General features: G+C 36.5%; 1 protein-coding gene across 5 annotated transcripts in view; it reads right to left on the bottom strand.

Annotated features, from left to right (window-relative positions):
- STK3 (serine/threonine kinase 3) overlaps positions 1–20,901 on the bottom strand; it is a 340,768-nt gene that overhangs the window by 252,362 nt on the left and 67,505 nt on the right. For all 5 annotated transcript variants that reach the window (XM_024115876.3, XM_028500780.2, XM_028500781.2 and 2 more), the window contains exons 3-4: positions 18,011–18,139; positions 6,093–6,207 (exon numbers count right to left, since the gene is read on the bottom strand). In XM_024115876.3, the coding sequence (XP_023971644.1) occupies positions 6,093–6,207; positions 18,011–18,139 (244 nt within the window). The remainder of the gene's footprint in view (positions 1–6,092; positions 6,208–18,010; positions 18,140–20,901) is intronic.

The raw sequence follows: 20,901 nt of genomic DNA, 5'->3' as shown, positions 1-20,901 counted from the left end.
ATGGGCAACACCAAGATCAAGCAACTGAAACAATAACCCCAGTGGAAATAAAGATGATTCAGAAAACAGAAAATAATTTTTTCAAAACTTATTTTTCTTAGAGTGATTAGAAAAGGTTTTGCATCCATGCCTCAAGCATCAAGATGTTATGAAAAAGGAATAATCTAAAACATAAGAGTTCTTGTAAATTAAAATATAACTGCTGAAATAAAAAGTTCAGTTCGAAGAGTCACAAAATAAAGTAGAAAAAAACCCACCCCCTACCCCATGGCCAAAAAGGAGACAGAAAATCTAGGAGGGAAAAAAAGAATAAAATTCAGATTTCACCATCCAATGAATACAATAGAGGGGGAAACTATTGAAGAAATTTTTCCAAAGCTGAAGAAAGACACAAGTGTTTATTTGAAAGGAACTACTGAGTGCTGAGCATAACTAATAAAAAGGACTCACACTCAGGCACATCCTTGTGAAACGTCTTGTTCCTTATGCAACATCAGAAACATGAGAATACAGAAAAAAGTCTAAGAAGTTCTGGGGCAGGGGAGACCTACAAATAAATAAGACTGACAGACATTAGCTATGTATAACATTAGCAACACTGGCTGCTAGAAGAAAATGGAGGGAAGCTACCACAGCTCTGAGAGAAACTTACTTTCAATGTAAAATTCTCCATAGGCTACTATCAACCAAGTATGAAAACAAAATAAAGGCATTTTCAGATATGCAAGGATTCAAATAGTTGACCTATTAACTCTTACACCTTGAAGAAGATAGTTTAGGAAAAATATGAAACAAGAGTGAAAAACCAAGGAAATAGGAATATACAAGAAAATGGTGGCACTAACCCAGGAGTCCAGTGAAAAGAAATTCCAAGGATGCAGCTCTACAGCAGACCTAAAAAGCAATGAGTCCACATTAGAACAAGAAATCAGGAAGCTCCAAAGAATGTCTTCTCAAAGAAGAATCACATAAATTCCAGGAAATAGATAAAATGAGTAAGAAGCTAGAAGACATTAGTGAAATGATAAAGATGGCATATGCTGCTTCTTTCAACATGAAAAAAACAAAGGAAAAACTCCAGGAAAAACAAAAAATTATGGTGCTAAGATCATGATCCTAACATAGATCCATCAAACTAATATATGACAATGATTTTGAGCAATTACGTGTAAGAAAAGTAAATCCATTTAAACCAGATACTGGGAACATCTTCCTTCAGGTGATCTAGGAGTATGACACTGGACTTTTAAAGATGGAAATATAATTTTAGCATATCATTGTTTTCTCTCCCAAGATGTCCTTTGCCCTCTCTTCTCTGAATCATTCATTCATTCATTCATGCATGCATACAACAAATATTTACCCAGCATCCTGCATGTCAGGCACTGACCAAGGAGCAGAGAAAGAACAGTGAACAAAGAAGACAAAACCATGCTCTTGTGGAGGCTGATTCTAATGACAGATAACTCCTCCTCTTCCAAGATCATGCTAAAGGGTTCTCTCTCCTATGAAGCTTTCACTGAACTTCCATGTTAGGCTAAGTGCTTCTCCTTTACTGCCCCTAAAGAACTCTAACTCTTTACAGAATCAAATTTAGCTTTTTACGTATGTATTACCTCAACTAGTCTGCAAACAATGCAACAACAGCAACATTTATTAGAATTATTTGTACCTCAAATGCAAAGCACCAGGCCTAGATCAATAAATGTGTTTTGAACCTTTCCGTTCAACCAAAAAGTAAATAAAACTGCCAAGTAAAACGTAAAGCACTGTACAAATGTTACTTATTATTTAACAGATGAGGAAGCTGAAGTCACCAGATTATAAAACTAGTTTGTGGAAGAGCCAAAACTAAAATCCACAGTGCTAGGCTGAATTAAAATAAGTGGTCAAATCAAAAAATGGGCCAAAGTGGGAGAGACAAACCTTAGGCGTTTTCTTAGAACATTTCCAAATACACAATAAACGTCTAAGACATGGATTCTATTTCTTCCATATGTCAAGGCACAACTTAAGAATTATGTAAAGATCATTTTGAAAGCCTCTAATCAAAAATATAATCTATCTTTAAAAAGCTTCAATTTCACAGAGTTGTCTATTTTTACTTTGCAGTATATACTTGAAATGCATAAGTGTTTAGAAGTTAAATGGCATTTAACATAAAATATATTGGTTTTTAAAATATGTCCTCACAAGGAAACCTTCAAGCACACTTTTTATGGCCTTTCTATGGTATATGATCATATCTGTTCAATAACCCACAACATTAATACTAAATAGTAGTAGCCATGCAAATTACAATTTATCTACAAAAATATAACACAGAATAGATGAGTAAGATTGTTTATATTCACAGAATAAGCAGCCAAGGAATTGATCCTGTTTCAGTTCAACAAACATTTATCAAAGGTTGCTAGATGCCAGTAGCTATTCCAGGCACTTGTAAAATTTCCAAGATGAATATACAAAAATTTCTACCCTTGAGTGGCTTATAGTAGGGGAAAGCAATTGCAATTACTCTTCTCCTAAAGACTAAAAGCTAACTAATCATTAAATGTGATTCCCAAGTACAGGATACCACAGTAAGGTTATCTACACATAGGTTTCACCAAGCTCAAAAGATGGTTTTAAATACTGTAAAAAAAAAAAAAAAGTCAGTCACTAAACATACATGATACCAGGACATGAGCTGTGTTTGTGGGTTTGATCACAGAAATCAGGAATTTAACTCACATATACTTACTAATAGATCCTTCAATACTTATAAAGTGAAAGATTCAATGAATACTAACCAAATAGTGATTCTTACTCTAAATGCAACCAGAAGACTCAGAGAAACTTTTATCACCCACCAGAATATAGGAGGGTTTCACCTTGATCCTACCCCTAGTACTACTACCATTAACCAAAACTACCATTCATTATCAGCTCAACTGCCAACAATCCAATCCCAACCCTTTGCTACTCAGGCTCAGTTCCAATCACTGGGAGTCCAAGTTAAGCCCCGAACTTAATTCTATGCCTTCATCTTTTCCTAGGCATTTCCCAAAGAAAAAGTATAGGTCAGGGCATAAAACCGCTGAAAGAGATATTCTGAAATTCCTTCTTTAATATCTATGCTGACAATCAGATAACTGGCTTCTTGACTTTTAAAATGAAATGTGAAGTACTCATAAAAAACTATTAGCAAACTGTCAAGCAAACCTGCAAACTGGTAAGAAAAAGACCACCACCACCAACAACAACAAAAGGCAAAGGATAAGCACAAAAAGGAAATAAAAGAGCCAGTACACATATGACAAGATGCTCAGTCTACCTAGCAGTCAAAATATGTAAGATAATAATAACAGTAAAAATTATAATAATCATGGCAGCTAGAATTTATTGTGCTCTTTATGTAAGAGTGAATATGCAATAAAGACTTACCTAATTCATTAATCAACCAATTACCAAATAGATAAGAAACTACCTGGGAAAACAGGGAAAGTTTCAAAGAGGAGGTGATATTTGATCTGGTCCTTCATGGATACAAATTCACTAGGCAAAGACTGGGGGGTAGGGGAAACACTCAAAGGTGGGGGAGCAGTTGAGGCAAAAGCATATACCAGAACACCAAAATACAAATCTTAGTCAGATTTTCTTCCCCGTGCCTTTAATTTTCAAAGAAACACCTGATCAAAAAACAGACAGCAATCGAACTGAAAATCCAGAAGAGTTCATCCATGAGATTTCTTTCAAAGACAAGAATAATTCTACAAAAAGTGTATTACTTAGGTGGTTTTCCAAGAGTCATTCCTCTTAAAACAAATCAAAAATCTAAAAGAAATTGCCAACTTAGAATTCTTTATCCAGCAAATGTATCGTTCAAAAATGAAGTGAGATAACATTTTCATACAAAAAAAAAGAGAGATCTTAACCCTATCATACCCATATATAAGGAAACACGAAAGAACACTGTTCAGGCAACTGAGAAATGCAGAAAAGAGTAAAGAGCAATAAAAAGTATAAATACACTGACAATATAAAATAATAAGAAGAATGCCTTGTGCTGTTTAAAATGTATATAGAATTAAAAGAAACAACAAAGCATGCAACAAAAAACAAAAGAGCATATAAAGCCAAAAAAAAAAAAGTTCCCACACTCTTAGAAGAAGATTGATTGTTTGTGACCATGAAAACAATTAACTACTGGAGTGAGTGTTGACAGATCAAGGACAACTGTTTCACTGGTCACAGTTTTGAAAGCTAGCCAATCAGTAACAGCCACGCCTCTGAAATTCAAACAATCAAGATCATCACTCCATTGAACATTCCTATAAAATGATCAAATATTTACAATCTCCAGGTGTTTAAAAAAAAAAAAAAGAGGATGATACATATCCCCGTATACTGCCAACCTTCATAATAATGGTACTCTGTTTAAATAATACATAAATGAAGGAAAAGTAGCATAAGTAGCATAGAATATTCTTGAGATTTAACAGGAGCTGTTATCAAGGCAACACCCAGAGTTAATATACCCACAGCTCCTGAGCCATCTCGTGCAGCTCTGGGTTCTTTTATCTGGGAGTAAGACCCTTCCCAACCCCAGGGGAAACCGTCTGTGAGAATAACAATTAGACTATTCCAAATGTATGATCCGCAAACATGTTAGGTGGATTCTGTCTTCTAAAAAAGAATGCAAATGGGATAAGATCTTTCCTTTGATAACTGGTGAAGATTCCTGAGAATAATGATCCCACCCGTATCTAGCTTTTAGAACTGCAGTATACATTCATGGTGTATTTATTAGCAACAAGAAATAAAGTACTTAGATCATATTCTTCCTCTGTACTCAAAATGGTAACATTAGCATTTAAATAAAGAAAACAGATTTTCCATTTCATTCAGTGTTACTTCATATTCCTACTTGGTAATTTTAAATACCAAATACACTGAGTTTAGCCCTGGAACGGTTTTAAAACACTTCTCTAACTGGAGTATAATTATCTTCAATTAAAGCATTGTTCTGCCACTCAGGAGTCATCTGATTTACATAAATGTTAGTTAAGCACCATACAAATTCTAAAATATATAATTGGAATGTCACAAATCACTTAATCCATTTTGTCAAAACAGGGATTATTTTAACTTCTATCTCACTTCCTTTAAAAGAAATCCTATTTACTTTATTTTCTCTAACAGGAAAAAAAAAAAATTAGTAGGATAAACTTACAACGTACTTCCCCAATCAAACTTTAAAATGATTCTGGTTAACCACGAATTGACTCAAGTAGTTAAGTATTTTTCTGAATGTATTTTACTGAAACGTGTCTGACTACATGTAATAAAGACATATAGTAATTGGGATACTGTCTCATAGAATTACAAATTATTTCACTGATTTATTATTCTTAGTCATTCACAGATTTTAAAAAGGTCACTTTGTCCTTATAAATTATGCAAGGAAACTAGGTGCATTGCTAGCCTAAACAATTTTGTAAACAGCTCTTTTACTGAGGATTAAAAATATAGCCATAAAATGTTATTATTAAAAAACCAATTTCACAAAGCTGAATTTACCGGGAAAAAAAAAAATTATAATCTAGCTCTATTACTTTCAAACACCCTGACAATATTTGGGAAAATAAGACAGAAACTGTTTTTCAGTTATTTTGAAGATTCAGAAACATAAAACGTCAACTGTTTACCAATCATAGGTTATAAATACAAAAAACAAGCTAAAGAAATACCATGAATGTTATGAACTTTAAATAAAATTCTAGCTATAACTTACTGAACTCATGTTAATAAAGAATATGCACACTGATTCCAAATGAAGAAGAGGAGTGCCATGATACTTTCTCGGTGACGAACCAAAAATTATCCTAATAAATAAATTAAACCATTATATGACTCCTGTATTTGCCATATGACAAATGGCAAATTTGTGACTTTGACTGATTCTCACACCTCATACTAGATCCCTTTACACTGCAAAACCTTTTCTTTTCTCACACTAATATTTTTCTTGTAACAAAACACTACCTAGTCAGATTCTAAACTATGAATCTTTACAAATGAGATTAGCAAAACAATTTAAAAATACTTACTGTCTTGTTTCGTAATCTAATTATGTCCGAGACAGAGCCAGCTCCACAGTACTCCATAACAATCCAGAGGTCTGTGTTCTTAAAGTAACTGCCATAGTACTTTACAACATATGGGCTAAAGAAAAATATATAGACAATTAAACTCAGTTAATTCCCAAAGAAAATTATTTCTTAATCCCAATTCTAAATATTTTCAACATTTCATAATGTTCCAATAAGTAAACTTAATGAGTAAACTACTATTGTACATGGAGTTGTATCTATGTAGGGTTCACCAACTGTGTATAATTAGGCTTTAATTCACGGATGAAATTTTAACGGGATTACAAACCAGAGGAGGTCCAAATGTTCTGAGTGATTCCCAAGAAAATAAAGCTCTGTTTTGGCAAAGGACATACTCTTTAACATAAGGAACAAATGAAAATATTTTCCTTTAACTAAAGCATTTTAAATATAAATCTTCTAGGGACTTCCCTGGAGGCACAGTGGTTAAGAATCCCCCTGCCAATGCAGGGGACATGGGTTCGAGCCCTGGTCCGGGAAGATCCCACATGCCACGGGGCAACTAAGCCCGTGCGCCACAACTACTGAGCCTGCGCCCTACAGCCTGCGAGCCACAACAACTGAGCCCACGTACCACAACTACTGAAGCCCACACGCCTAGAGCCTGTGCTCTGCAACAAGAGAAGCCACCGCAATGAGAAGCCCGCGCACTGCAACAAAGAGCAGCCCCTGTTCGCTACAATTGGAGAAAAGCCCGCGCGCAGCAACGAAGACCCAACGCAGCCAAAAATAAATAAATAAACTTATAAAAAATATATACATAAAAATCTTCTAAAGGATTTTGCATTCAGTCAAATATTAACACTCAACTTCACATTTCAATATCTTTATATTTCAATGAGGCCAAAAAAATTTTTTTTTAATTCTCTTGTATTTTGGCCTTTAAAATCCTGGAGAAAAATAATTATAATTTTTTTGCTTTAAATTCAGATAATTATAATTATTGACAATTTAAAATATTTCTGAGCTGAGGTTTCATGTGTTTCAGAGCAGAATAAACTATGTTGATAGCCGAGTTGTTTTTAGGAAAACTTAGAATGGGGCAAATGACCGTTACAATTGATATTTATTAAGGGTATGCTATATAGAGTGATGTGTAAAATATCTTGCTCAACTCAAAAAGACAGAATATCCACATTCACAGAATACATAAAAAGATGAAAAATACAAGGAAGCATAAAGTAGTACACAGCTTAAATACAAGAGCTCATAGGTAGAAGTGACCATGGCAGAGTCAACCAAGAGAACTTCGCAGAATCGGTGGAATTTGAATTATGGAAAAAAGGTTAAAACTTCAAGGTATCGGTGTAGAGAGAGATAAGAAGATTTGGAAAAGAGAAAGACCATGAGCAAAGGCAAGGGAAAAACCAAGAATGGCATGTTTATCATGAAAAGTGCCATCAGTGTAAGATAAATAAGACATAGGAATCAAACAAGCAAAAAAGAACAATGAAAAACGGAAAGTACTATAAAAGACCACATAAAGAGACTACCAAAAGAAGAGATTAAGAGAAGACGGTTGGGGAAAGACTTCTCAGTGCCTTTGCAATCTTAACTAAGTCTTGAAGCCAAGGGTAGAGCAGACTGGTTAGAGCTTAAGGGCTTAAACTAAAACAGGTAGCTACAGGGCTAGAATTCAATCCTGTTTTATCGCTACTGCTCCTCTTGCACAGACTTGCTTTGGTCTCCTTGTCATAGTTTTCTCCCCCATTCTAATCTATGCTCCATATAGCTGACAAGTAACTTTCCTTTAAAACAAAAGTAAAGTAGGCTAATCATATTGCTCTCCTGATTAAAAAAAAGAAAAAAGCTCCAATGGCTCTCCATTACCAAAGGAAAAAAAGACAGAACTGCTTCATATCACATACATGACCTTTCAAAGTCTACCTCTCCACCCACATCTCTCGTTACTCCCCATCTCACACCTTAAATTTGCAGACAACACTCAACTTGGCTAGGTGTTGGGAATGGAAAGTATTATTACGAGTTCATAAATATTCACTAAACCATTTAACAGTGTTTGTTTACAAATGAATCTAGTCTATAGAGCCAAAACTTCAACTTACGGGAAACATAAAAAAGCTTTCTTTACATACACTTCTTTGGGTTATGAGTGCCTGTGTAGAAACCTTTATAGGAGGTACTGCTCTTACACCTGGCTGTGCATCAGAATCACCTGTGGCCCAGACCCCACACCTTGGAGTTTCTAACTCAGCAGATGTTTTAAAACCTTTATAGGTGACTTTGATATACACCCACAGCTAAGATTCGCTCCAGAAGACAGATGACATATCCTTCAGGAAACTTCTTTAAATATTAATTTTCTTATTCAAAATTTTCAAAGGTGTTAAATTAGCAATGAGTTGAAGGTTATGTTCACTGAAAAGCACACAGAAAACATGTATTTTATCTTGCAATCTACACTAAGTAATCAGCAATTCTAAGGGTAGGACTGACAGCTCCTATGAAAATTAGAGATTCTAATCTGGGCAGCTACATAAAAGGACAGCTCTAGCTCTCTTTAGGGGGTGAGTCAAGGCAACACCTTTGGGGAAAGGTAAAATTCTCTTCAAAAAATATTTTGTGGCCCATTCTAATGCACAATCAAGTAAACGGATCAAAGTCCAACAATTCTATATCATTAAAAATGGCCTCAATAATTTTAACCTAGAAAAATATTTAAGCAGATAGACCTAAACAGCCATGTTAAGGACACACACCCGAATACAGTTTCTATCAATCACTCAACATTCATTCACTGACCCTCTACTCAAGCCAAGCATTAGACCAGACAAACCAGACAGACACAATTCTGACTCTCCTCTAGCACATACCAGCAAGAGATACACAGGTATTAAAGAAGTAAATCCACAAATAAATATAATTACTAACTGTGGTAAGAAAAGAAGGAGGAGTGCTATGAGATAAACTGGCTGAGACTTTATTTTGCATTCATCATTTCTGCAAATAAAATTGTTCCTAGTTCATATGGAAAAATGGAATAGCAAACATATTCCATGGTAGCCCCTAACTTGGGAAGCACTGGTGTATATGAAAAAACTTTGAAAGTAGATATGGGTGAGCTTTAACAACAAAATATCCCCCCTCCATTGGTGGCTGTGGATTACAAATTACATTTGGAAAAGAAAGAAATGCTTAAACCCCAAAGTTTATACGTAATAATGGCCTACTACTGGTCATCCTCTGATATCTTCTGCATCAATACTTTAAAGCACTTATAACATCTTATAATTGCTTTATCACTGACTTTTATCTGCCTCCCCTAGAAGAAAAGAAGCTGCATGAGGATAGGTGCCAATCTGCCTTGCTCTCCATTTTATCCTCAGTACCTCCCTCCTTGTATGCACAAACAAAAGGAATGAATAAGTAAACAAATTAACAGTCACAGAAAAATTAACAGAAGGGACCTAATTCAGGCCTCCCCAAAGGAATAACATTTAAGCTAGAGTCAAAGGTCGGCTAGAAGTTAACTAGTTATAAAGAGCATTCAGGTACCAAGAACTGTCTGTACAAAGGCCCTGAGGAGAGAAAAAGAGCAAATCATTTTTAAGGGATCAGTATGCCTAAAATAAAGTGAGTGACAAATGAGGTAGAATGCAATGTAGTTGCAGATGGAGGCAGGAGCTGATAACAAAGGGCCTCAAAAACAAGGTAAGGAGATTGGGCTTCAATAGATATTCAAGAGAAGAATTTTAAGCAGAGGAATGACAAGATCTAATTTATACTTTTAAGATTCTTCTGGCTACTGCTTCAAAGCTGGAATGTAGGAAAGCAAATATGGACACGGGTAGACCAGTTAGAAGGTTCTGTTGGTCTGTGCATGCAAGAGGTTGTTGACATCTGGGACCTACTGACAAAGTTTCCACTGTTCCTCTCTCAGGGTTAGCTAATTCCTAGAGATAGCATCTGTGAGCGTACCTTTCACATGCAAACAAGCCAATCGGGAGTTTCATACTCTCAACCACCTCCAGGGCCACCATTTCCCAGCCCTAATTACCCCAGGGCCGTTTACCAGACAACCAGGGACAGCCCCAGATCACAAAGAAATTATTCAATCTAGCCAATCCTAAACCTGTTTACTCAATTTCACCCATTCCTTCCCACAGAAACCACAATGAAGGCTCTTGCCCACATTTCCCCCTCTCCCTCTGCCTCCTAACTGACCCTGGTGCTTCCCTGTGTGGGTCCCCCTCTCTCACCCGCACCCTTCTCAGATCTGGAAGTATAACAATCTATCTCCTGATATGCTGGTCTCATCATACCTGAATAATAATAAAACCTACATTTTAAAAAGCAGATCGTGGCTTGGAGTAGAAAACAAATTCAAGAGATATTTTCAAGGTACACTCAACACAATTTGATTATGATACAGACTGACAACTTAGAAGACAGTAAGCAAGTTTTCTACTGTGTTTTATCCACTGTGTCTCCCTTCAACTGCACACTGAATATAAATTTAAGACTGGCAAATTAAAGATTACAATTTAAAGCCAACACTTTGAAAAATTACAAACACAGAAACAAATAAGCAGAGAGTTCAAGACCTGGGACTTCTAAGACAGTCTGTTTCCACTGACACAGACGTTGTTCATTCATAATTCATTCCTGTATCATATAAAAGTAATCAACAAACATTCACTGAACAACATACATAGCCCAGTGGCAGATGCTAGGGAGAAAAATTCGTAGACTTTAGCGACAAAGAAGAAAAGGCAGTCCAGACAATGGGGAACCCATGAAGGAGTTTATGCAAGAAAACAATACAATCAAATAGCCTTTAAAGAGGATTACCCAGTGCAGGATTGTCAGGGGCCAAAGGTGATAGTGTTCATACTAGCGGGCAAGTTAGCTAACCGTACAATTAGATACACTAATATCTATTTTTTTAACCACACATTGATTATTAAAGGTTGGAGAGGAAACAGGGAGAGCTTGCTTCAAAACACTAGCTCAGTGTTACTTATAATTTTAAGCAACACAAAGTTTTAGTTCAGCCATAAGGCCTAGGAATCTTGACTAAGCCACCATATGGACTTACAGGACATACGAGAATCCAGCAATTCTATGTATTCTTGGCACAGTTAAATAGTTAAATATGACTCTGAAAATTCCAGTGGGTGGAGGGACATGGAAGACGCAAGTCAAATTACAGCATACACCAGGAAGCAAAGGTGAAACATGATGCCTCTATAACTGGGGCTAAACTCATGAGGCACAGTCTACTCCCTTCCCCCTACCTTTCATTCTCCTGTCCCATTCATTCCCTTTCCCCTATTTAACACCTTCAGCCCAATAAAACTACATAGCATGCTCCTCTCTTTTTTCTTTTTTTCTTTTTTGGCTTCCTCTCATCTCATGCCTAATGTATCATACCCTTGCCATTCCTCTGTCTCCATTTCATATCCCCCCTAAACCCTTATTCTAACGGTCTTCCTCTAGTATCACAACTCAAAACAGTAGTATAAAAAGAGAAGTGAGGAAAAAACAGAGAAACCAGAGGGAAAAAATAGAAAAAGCACTACAAACTTCCTTATGTATTTGCACCTTATATAGACACTACTGTGGTACAAGTTATTTGGACTGAATCATTGTTTAAGCTTCTTATAGAGATTCAAATGTTAATTTTTCCTGTTTAAAAGTTAATTAACATTTTTACGTTAACTTGAATTTCATCTTAATTGAAGAAAATCGTGTATTGCTAAAGGTATCTTTTAACAGACTTTGATTTTTTATGGCAGGTTTAGGTTCACAGCAAAACTGAGTGAAAGGTACAGAGCTTTCTCATATGCCCCCTGCACCCACACGTGCACAGCCTGCCCGTTATCCACATCCCCACCAGACTAGGATGTTTGTTACAAGTGATGGATCTACACTGACACAACACTGTCACCCAATCCATACTTTACATTAGGATCCACTCTTGGTGTTGTACATTCTTTGGGTTTCAACTGTATACACCATTACAGTAATTCCACTGCTCTACCAATTCATCCCCCCCACCCTCCTAACCCCAGGCAACCACTGATCTTTTTATTGTCTCTATCGTTTTGCCTTTTCCAGGATGTCATATGATTGAAATCATACAATATATGTAGCCTTTCCAGATCTTTCTCTTTCACTAGTAATATCCGTTTAAGTTTCCTCTATGTATTTTCATAGCTTGATAGCTCATTTCTTTTCAGTGCTGAATAATATTCCATTGTCTAGATGTACCACAGTTTATGCATCCACCTACTGAAGGACATCTTGGCTGGTTCTAAGGTTTCGGTAATTATGAATAAAGCTGATATAAACATCCATGTGCAGGTATTTGTGTGGACATAAGTTTTTAACTCCTTTGGGTAAATATCAAGGAGCCAGACTGCTGGATCATATGGTTAAAAGTATGTTTAGTTTTGGAAAAAAACTGTCAAAAACTGACTTCTACACTGGCAATATTATTATGCATTCCCACCAGCAATGAATGGAAGTTCCTGTTGCTCCACATCCTCACCAGCATTTGGTGTTGTCAGTGTTCGAGATTTGGGGCATTCTAATAGGTGTGTAGTGGTATCTCATTGTTTTAATTTGCATTTCTCTGATGACATATGGTGTGAAGCATCTTTTCATATGCTTATTTGCCATCTGTATATCTTCTCTCGTGAGGTGTCTGTTAAGGTTTTTGTCCCATTTTTTAATTGGGTTATTTGTATTCTTGTTGAGTTTTTTAAATTCTTTGTACATTTTGGATAACACTCCTTTATCAGATAAGTCTTTTGCAAATATTTTCTAAGGTGTATTTTTTAATGTTGCCATTATAAGCATGTGATAATTAAAATACTAAAGAAATGGCTATTTTTCATTACATACGTTTCATTAACATCCTTCTACCATCTACTTCTACTAGTGTTCTAAACTTAATAGGGGTAATACAGTGTTTTCACAAAGGCAACGTGAATATTCTCCTATGAAAACTGAATTGTTTCCAATATAAATCTAAATCACAGCAATTTATTTCTTGGCCCACCCAAAAACAAATACATAGAGATGAACTGATAAAAACTGCTAAAGTTAATCACAAATCCTTCAGTATGGTGAGTTTCAATTTTATTTATTTATTTTTTCATCAGAAACAGTGTTCAAATGGAATCTCACCCAGAAACATCAGCAAACAGAACACATGAGACAGGAGCTGCTCTGGTAGAAGAAGCCTCTGAGCAAACAGGCTAGAAATGCGCTTTTCCTACCACATGGACCGCCTCTCCTCTTTGCCTAGTAAATCTGAGTTATCCTTTAGAACTCAGCTTGGGTATGATCTCCCTGAGGAAGCTTTCCCTGAATCCCCAATAGTGAGGCGTTACATACGTCTTTCAACCCATACAGTTCCCCATATTTACCCCATCAGAGCTCTTATCACACTATACTGAAACAGCCTGTCCATTCATCTGTCTTGCCCATCTGACTGAAAGTCCTTCCAAAGTCTGGCTCGTTCATTGTTATATCTCTTATGCGCAGCACGTAAGGGCTACTGGCAGGAGTAGGTACTCAGTATATTAGTTGAATAAATTTATTTACATAATATGTATATTGAATTTATATTATATATATATATATATAAATAAAATAAATTAGGTGAATAATTGTGTGCCCTGATGCATGTATTAACAACACATTTCTCTTGGTTTAGATATGAGAAATTCCTTCTCTAGAGTGTCAGTACTAGGAATGTAGAAGCTGTGTCAGTTGTGGTTCCCTTATATCCACATGACCCGGCACACAGTATTCAAAAGTATTGCTGACCAGCTCTTGCCTCCATCTCTAGCACTGCCTTGAGAATCAGTACTTTACTTTGAACTGTTGGAATCATTATATAGACATTGCTTTCTTCAGCACTGGCCCTGGAGTCAGCAAATGTGGGTCCTCACAGTATCCTAGTCATTAACTAGCTATGATCTAGGACAATTCATGTAAAATCTCTAGGTCTCATTTTCTGTACCCATAAAATAGTTCTTAATTATGCTTTAGCACCAGAAGTCTTTTCTCAAATAAAATTTTAGAATGAGCTACAACATAGAAAAAAAGATAAAAGCAAGGGCTAAGTTTCTCACTCTGATCAATTCTTCACTGTTGGAGGAAAATACCCCTAGAAGCACCTCCTTAGAGCAGAGTACATTTGAAAAACTCTAAACTAAAGTACACCTACAGTTGGGACTTCCCTGGTGGTCCAGTGGTTAACAGTCCATGCTTCCACTGCAGGGAGCATGGGTTCGGTCCCTGGTCAGGGAAGATCCCACATGCCGCAGGGTGCGGCCAAAAAATAAAAAATAAATTAAAAATTTTTTTAAAAATAAAGTACACCTACAGAGGTCTAGTCTAGCACCAACATTCTATGATTTAAACATTCGACAAATACTTACTGAATGCCTACTCTGTACCAAGCACTGGACTAGACCCAGAAGATTCAACAGTAAACAATGCAGATGGGTTCCCTCAAATATTTACGCCAAAATGCAGTACTGAACACGCTTATACTCACTAAAATGAACAAAAAAAATTAAAACACCCTCTCCTCGTCTCTTTTTAGAGTGTAGAAAGCAAGACAATTTGCCAAATGCCCAAACAGCTGCATATACTTAAGAAAATATATCAATTTCAGAAATACAAATTTCATTTTCTCTAACCAAAATTCCACTGTTTTATGTGGGAATTTTTCAATTTGTACTGTTTTCTTCCAAATCTTTTTTTTTTTTTTTTTTTTTTTTTTTTTGTGGTATGCGGGCGCGCAGGCTCAACGGCCATGGCTCACGGGCCCAGCCGCTCCGCGGCATGTGGGATCCTCCCAGACCGGGGCGCGAACTCGGTTCCCCTGCATCGGCGGGCGGACGCGCAACCACTGCACCACCAGGGAAGCCCCCCAAATCATTTTTATGCCAGTTCTCGTTAACACATCTGCATTAACACAAGTAAGTAGTAGCTAAAAATGTAATGCTTGTTCCGGCCATTTCCCAGTTTTTCACTTACCTTATCTTTTAGCACTTTCAGGATCTTTTAACCAACCAATTTTGTTTTTTGATCCTTCACTAGTTCATAAGTTTAGTATGAATACAAAAGTGAAATCTAGAAGACAGGATCCATTTTTTCTATCAATATTTGTTTTACCATTTCATTCAACAAATATTTGAGAAGCACTTACTATGTACAAGGCATTCTGCTACAAAGTGGTACAAAATTTCTAGAATTTATTCACATTTTCTACCCCTTTAATTCACTACTTTTCTTTCCCCTTAGTAGTTTCAAGTACATAACAAGAACAACGATCAGATTTCCCTAAGGTCTCCTCAACCAACAATGCTCTTTCACATACTCCTTATCCATACCATATCTATTCACATTCATTCAACAAAAAGTACAGTGCTAGGCATTGTGATGTATGCTAAGAAATATGATTCCTTCTCTCAAGGAGCGAAGAAAGGATAAAGATAGTGAAGACATTTCAGAAGGAGACTCTACAAGAATTAGTGTCATCAGAGGTATCAGAAAAAGAAACAGATGAATTCTCAGTTTTGTTGTTGAAAGATTAAGTACATGATGATGCTATTAACAAAACAGGAATTTGAAAGGCTTGTCTGCAACAATTAAAAATTTGGTTTTAGAATGTTAAATGTGAAGTTGCTTCTGGATATTCCAGTTGAGTCATCCAGGCAGGAATTAGTAACACCTGTCGATACTTGAGTAGCCACTATGTGGCAGGATCCAAGGGCACTTAGTAAGTCAAAATCCCAAACTCAAAGAATTTAAGAGTCAGGTGACAGAGAACACAAGTAAACAGGTGCTTAAAAGAGAAACTCAGGTAAGAGAGAAGCCTGGAAGCATAAGCACTGACCAGATCATGAAGGCCCTTGTATGCCATCCTTAGGAGACAGGATCTAGCTAAGCAATGGGGAGCCACTTAAGGGTTTTAAACAGAGAATGGCTTCATTAGGTTTGCATTTTAGAAAGAACACTCTAGCTTCAGGGAAAAAAATGGGTTGGAGTAGGCAGAAATGAAAGACAAAGTGAACACACAGGAAGCTGCTGCAGAAACCTGAGCAAGAACTGATGGGTACCAACATGCACAAAGGTTAGGAGATGTATAATGGGTAATATCTGAGACACTGTGCCCTTCCTAGAACACACTCAATTAAAATCTCTAAAGCACAACATTAGTACCTGAACTATTTTTAACCATAATAATAATAATAGCAACATGCAAATATTAAGCACCTGAAAAGCCCAGCACTACACTATGCTCAATCTTTCCTTATCTACATCAAACTATGGGAACCACATTCTTATCAAGTTATCAAATTAATAGAGGTCTGGAAAAACTCTGCAATTATATATTTTGACCTGGGAGCTGAGGAATGTATTTTTTCTTCTATAACCACTTGAATTTCCAGTTATATGGCCTTCATGGAAAATATGGAATGTAATCTAAATATACAGCACACAATAAAGAAGAGCAAAACTGAACAGACCCAAGCAACCAAGTTCCTCTAGGACTATTCAGTCACTTCATTAGCCAAAGAGCTTACAATATATGTATCTTATATACTGTTGGAAAAGGAAGTTTTCCATAGATCTCTTACTAATAGGGCCCTGATTTGATTAGGGATGACAATGTGTCCAGACTCCCCTAAGTTCGCCAGCTCTAAGTCACTGTGTGACTCAATTCTGATGAATAAAATATAAACTGAGGGTTTCTGGGAAAGCCCTTTCCCACTGCTTCTCTTCTTCCTCCTGTCTAGAATGTAGACAAAATGCTGGAGCTGCAGCAGCTCTCTTGCAACCATGAGATAATAAGCATGTGAACAAAGACCACATGCTAAGGATGGCACAGTATAAGAAAAAGCCTATCACAGTTGTTACTTTGTTGCTGCTATATTAATCCTATCTCTAGACCTTTTATAAAGGAAGAATAATAAATCCCTCTTGATTAAGTAACTACAGGCCTAACACAGTCCTAATTTATACACTCTGCATCACTTATAAAGGCCAGGCTACTTACTAGGGTATATAAGATACTTCATTATCAGCTCCATTTACCTATCCAAACTCATTTCATATCACTCTGTCTCTTACTTTCCACTGCAGTAATTCTAAACCTTGTCAAAACAGCACATAACAGTGAGTTGGTTTTCATTTCTCTACCTTTAATTCTCTTTACAGTCTCTCATCCCTCTATTTCCTCACCAAATTTACTCTTCCTCTGCATTCCAGACTTCCTGACTCCTGGCTGAGGTAGGTGCCCTTCCTCCTTGTTCTCACATCTCCTCATGTACCAGTCAGTATAATGACTGTGCTGTACTACAGCTATTTGCTTAAGTATCTGTCTTCCCAACTAGATTACCAGCCCCTCAAGAAGAAAAACAATGTCTTAGTTCCCTTGATATTCCTAGATCCTGGCACAGTACCTGGCCCACTAGGGATGCTCAGTAAATGTCTGTTGAATAAATTAGAGTTACATAAGACATGACTGCTTTTAATTAGTAAAAACAATTAAATCAAAAGGACGGTTAAATGACTTTTCCTTAATATCAAAAACTAATTCTCACCCATAAATTTTCCCTGAAAATGAGAAAAGGGCTTGAGTATTTTTTTTCACCACATTCGCTTTATAATATCATTTCTGCTTTAGAGCTGAAAGTCCTAAAGACAACCCTACAAAGCTATTCTCATCTTCCTTGAAAGATTAGTCTTCCTTCCGATGGGAAGTCAGAACAGAAAACTAAACAAACGACCAAAGAACACATTTTATTATACATTATTAGCAAAACTTATCAAAATGAAGGTAAAGAAATAAAATCTCTACATACCTGTCACATTGCTGCATTATGGAAATTTCTTTGATTATTTCCTGAAGATCTGACTCAACAGGTACTTGTTTAATTGCCACAACTTGACCAGATTCCTTATGTATTGCTTTAAACACACTTCCATAAGACCTAAAAGAAACCAAGACATTTCTTTATTTTTCCCCTTTCAAACATCATAACTATTAGAGAAAAAATGATCTATTATGAGTTTTTACATGTAGTCTTTTCTTTTTTTATTTTTTAAAATTCTTATTGGAGTATAGTTGATTTACAATGTTGTGTTAGTTTCAGGTGTATAGCAAAGTGAATCAGTTATATATATACATATATCTACTCTTTTTTAATTTTTTTTTTCCCATATAGGCCATAACAGAGTACTGAGTAGAGTTCCCCGTGCTATACAGTAGGTCCTTATTAGTAATCTATTTTGTATATAGTATCCATGTAGTGTTTTCTAATTTAAAATACTACTTAATGGTGACAAATCAAAGTAAACAAATTAAAAAAGTGAATTATATCTTAGCTTTAATGTTTCAATTATAGACTTAAAATTCACTAAAATCATCAAATTAATAGAAAAAGATTTGCTGATTTTCTTATGAATGAAAGAAATAGACTTACGGTTTGTCAACTCAAACAAATGCAGCATTAAGAAGATACATAAGTAGAAGTTAAAAGAATGAAATACAGAATAAAAACAGCCGAAGTCTCATGTTAGAAGAAAAGGCTGATCTCATCTTCAACAAAATCATCCCCAAAATATCAAAGTACAGTGTCTGTTCAGACTGCTTAAGAACAACTGAAATCTTCAGCTGGGGACCACACAACACCAAAGTTAGAGAAGCAGGAAATCTGGTCCCCGCCAAGTCACAGATCCAAGGTCTCTCAAATGCTCCTTTCACTGTCTTCTTCTCCTCAAGAGCAAGACCACACACGCACAGATAAATAAAATGAGTAACAGGATCTAATGGCCACTTGCTCAAAAACTGTCTCTGCTACAGCTCTTGAAACATTGCCAATTAAATATTTATGTGTCTTAAAAAGCAAGAACAATGAGAGAGGGAAGTCATTTGTATTTTGAGATGAATTAGAAGACAAGGTAAAAACTGCTATCACTTACTAAATTCTTATTATCAGTCAGGTACTATGCTTGATGTTTTACAAGCATTATCAAATTCAACCCTCTCAATTGTGAGGTAAAATACTATTATAGCCATTTTAAAAGATGAGGAAATAGAGACTCAGATACCAGTGACCAGCAAGGCCAGAATTCAAACATATTCTGACTCCAAAGATCATGTTTTCCTTACTACATTATTTCTACAGAAGAGAAAGAAGAGCAAGTCATTAGAGACATGGAATGTTTCCTAATATAAGGAAGCTATGCAGAATCATTTCAAATTTACAATCTTTTAAAATAAGTAAAAAATGTGTGACAAAGCAGTTACTTTAACAAAATGAATTGCATTCTACCCTCTGTTTCTTTGGGCTTTCTGAAGTAATTTAATTTAGTTTGATACCCAAAGTCACCTTTGGGTTTGTGTGTGTGTGTGTGCATAGTCCTAATTTACACACACACATACACACACACACACATACACACACACACACACACACACACACACACACAGGTAAACCCCACTTTTCAAAAGTTCACCTTACGCCCCTTCGCTTTTACAGAACACCTGGATTTGTACCTGTTTCGCTAACCAGAAGAAATTTGAAGATTTACCCTTCTACAAAAAAAGGTGAAAAGCAAAAACAGCATTCAACATTTGTTTTTGCAGGAGCCATTATAGAGGGAGAAAGTACCATGAGCAGCAAGAGTGGCACCGCCAAGCTCATTCCCTGGAAACTACACTCAGCATCTCAGCATCAAGCCACCATAGTTTTCAACTGTGTCTGTGGGCATCTGTGCTTTATCTCGGTTTATTTTGTGCATCCATTAGCAAGATGTGTCCTAAGATAATTACTTCTTCACTTGGTCATTTCAGTTTACAGAAGGCTTCACAGGAATGCTCTACTTTCAGATAGTGGGAAAGACAAATATTCATATGATGAAATATTATTTATTCAGCGATAAAAAAAAGGAGTGAAGCACTGATTCATGCTATAGCATGGATGAACCTTGAAAACATTATGCGATGTGAAAGATACAAGACACAAAAGGCCACAAATTGTATGATTGCATTTATATGAAATGTCCAGAATAGACAAATTCATAGAGAAAGCAGATAGTGGTTGCCAGAGACTGGGGGAGAGGAGGGAATGGGGGTGACTACTAGTGGGTATACAGTTTCCTTTTGGGGAGATGAAAATGTTCTGAAATTGGACAGTGGTGGTGGTTGCACAGTCTTGTGAATACACTAAAAACCACTGAATGGAACACCTGAAAAGGGTGAAATTTATAGTATGTGAATAATGGCTCAATAGAAACAATAATAAATAAATAAAATTTGGCCACCCGGTGCTGCTACATGTAGAAAGTGCAGCAATGGAGTGATGTCTTCAGGATCCAGTTGATACCCCTTGGCATTGGGATGGGAGAGCTAGAGGATGGATGAATTTGGATGGACGAGTTTTCTGGAACCAGGATACAAGTGAGTCCTCCAGCTGGATCTCAGGTGACTAATGACCCATAGAGGTAGTAATCCTTTCTGATGAGTGAGAGAGTGATAGTCAGGAGTCAGGTATGTGGTAAAGGACATGAAGTTTGATGTTTTCTTTCTTTCTTTTTTTGGCTGCGTTGGGTCTTCGTTGCTGCATGCGGGCTTTCTCTAGCTGCAGTGAGCAGGGGCTACTCTTCGTTTTGGTGCGCAGGCTTCTCATTGCGGTGGCTTCTCTTGTTGCGGAGCACGGGCTCTAGGTGCGCAGGCTTCAGTAGTTGTGGC

Source organism: Physeter macrocephalus, chromosome 15 (assembly GCF_002837175.3).
Source record: "Physeter macrocephalus isolate SW-GA chromosome 15, ASM283717v5, whole genome shotgun sequence".
NCBI classification, from domain to species: Eukaryota; Metazoa; Chordata; class Mammalia; order Artiodactyla; family Physeteridae; genus Physeter; species Physeter macrocephalus.
Note: the sequence above shows the minus strand (reverse complement) of the source record. Positions and strands in the feature narration are given on the sequence as shown.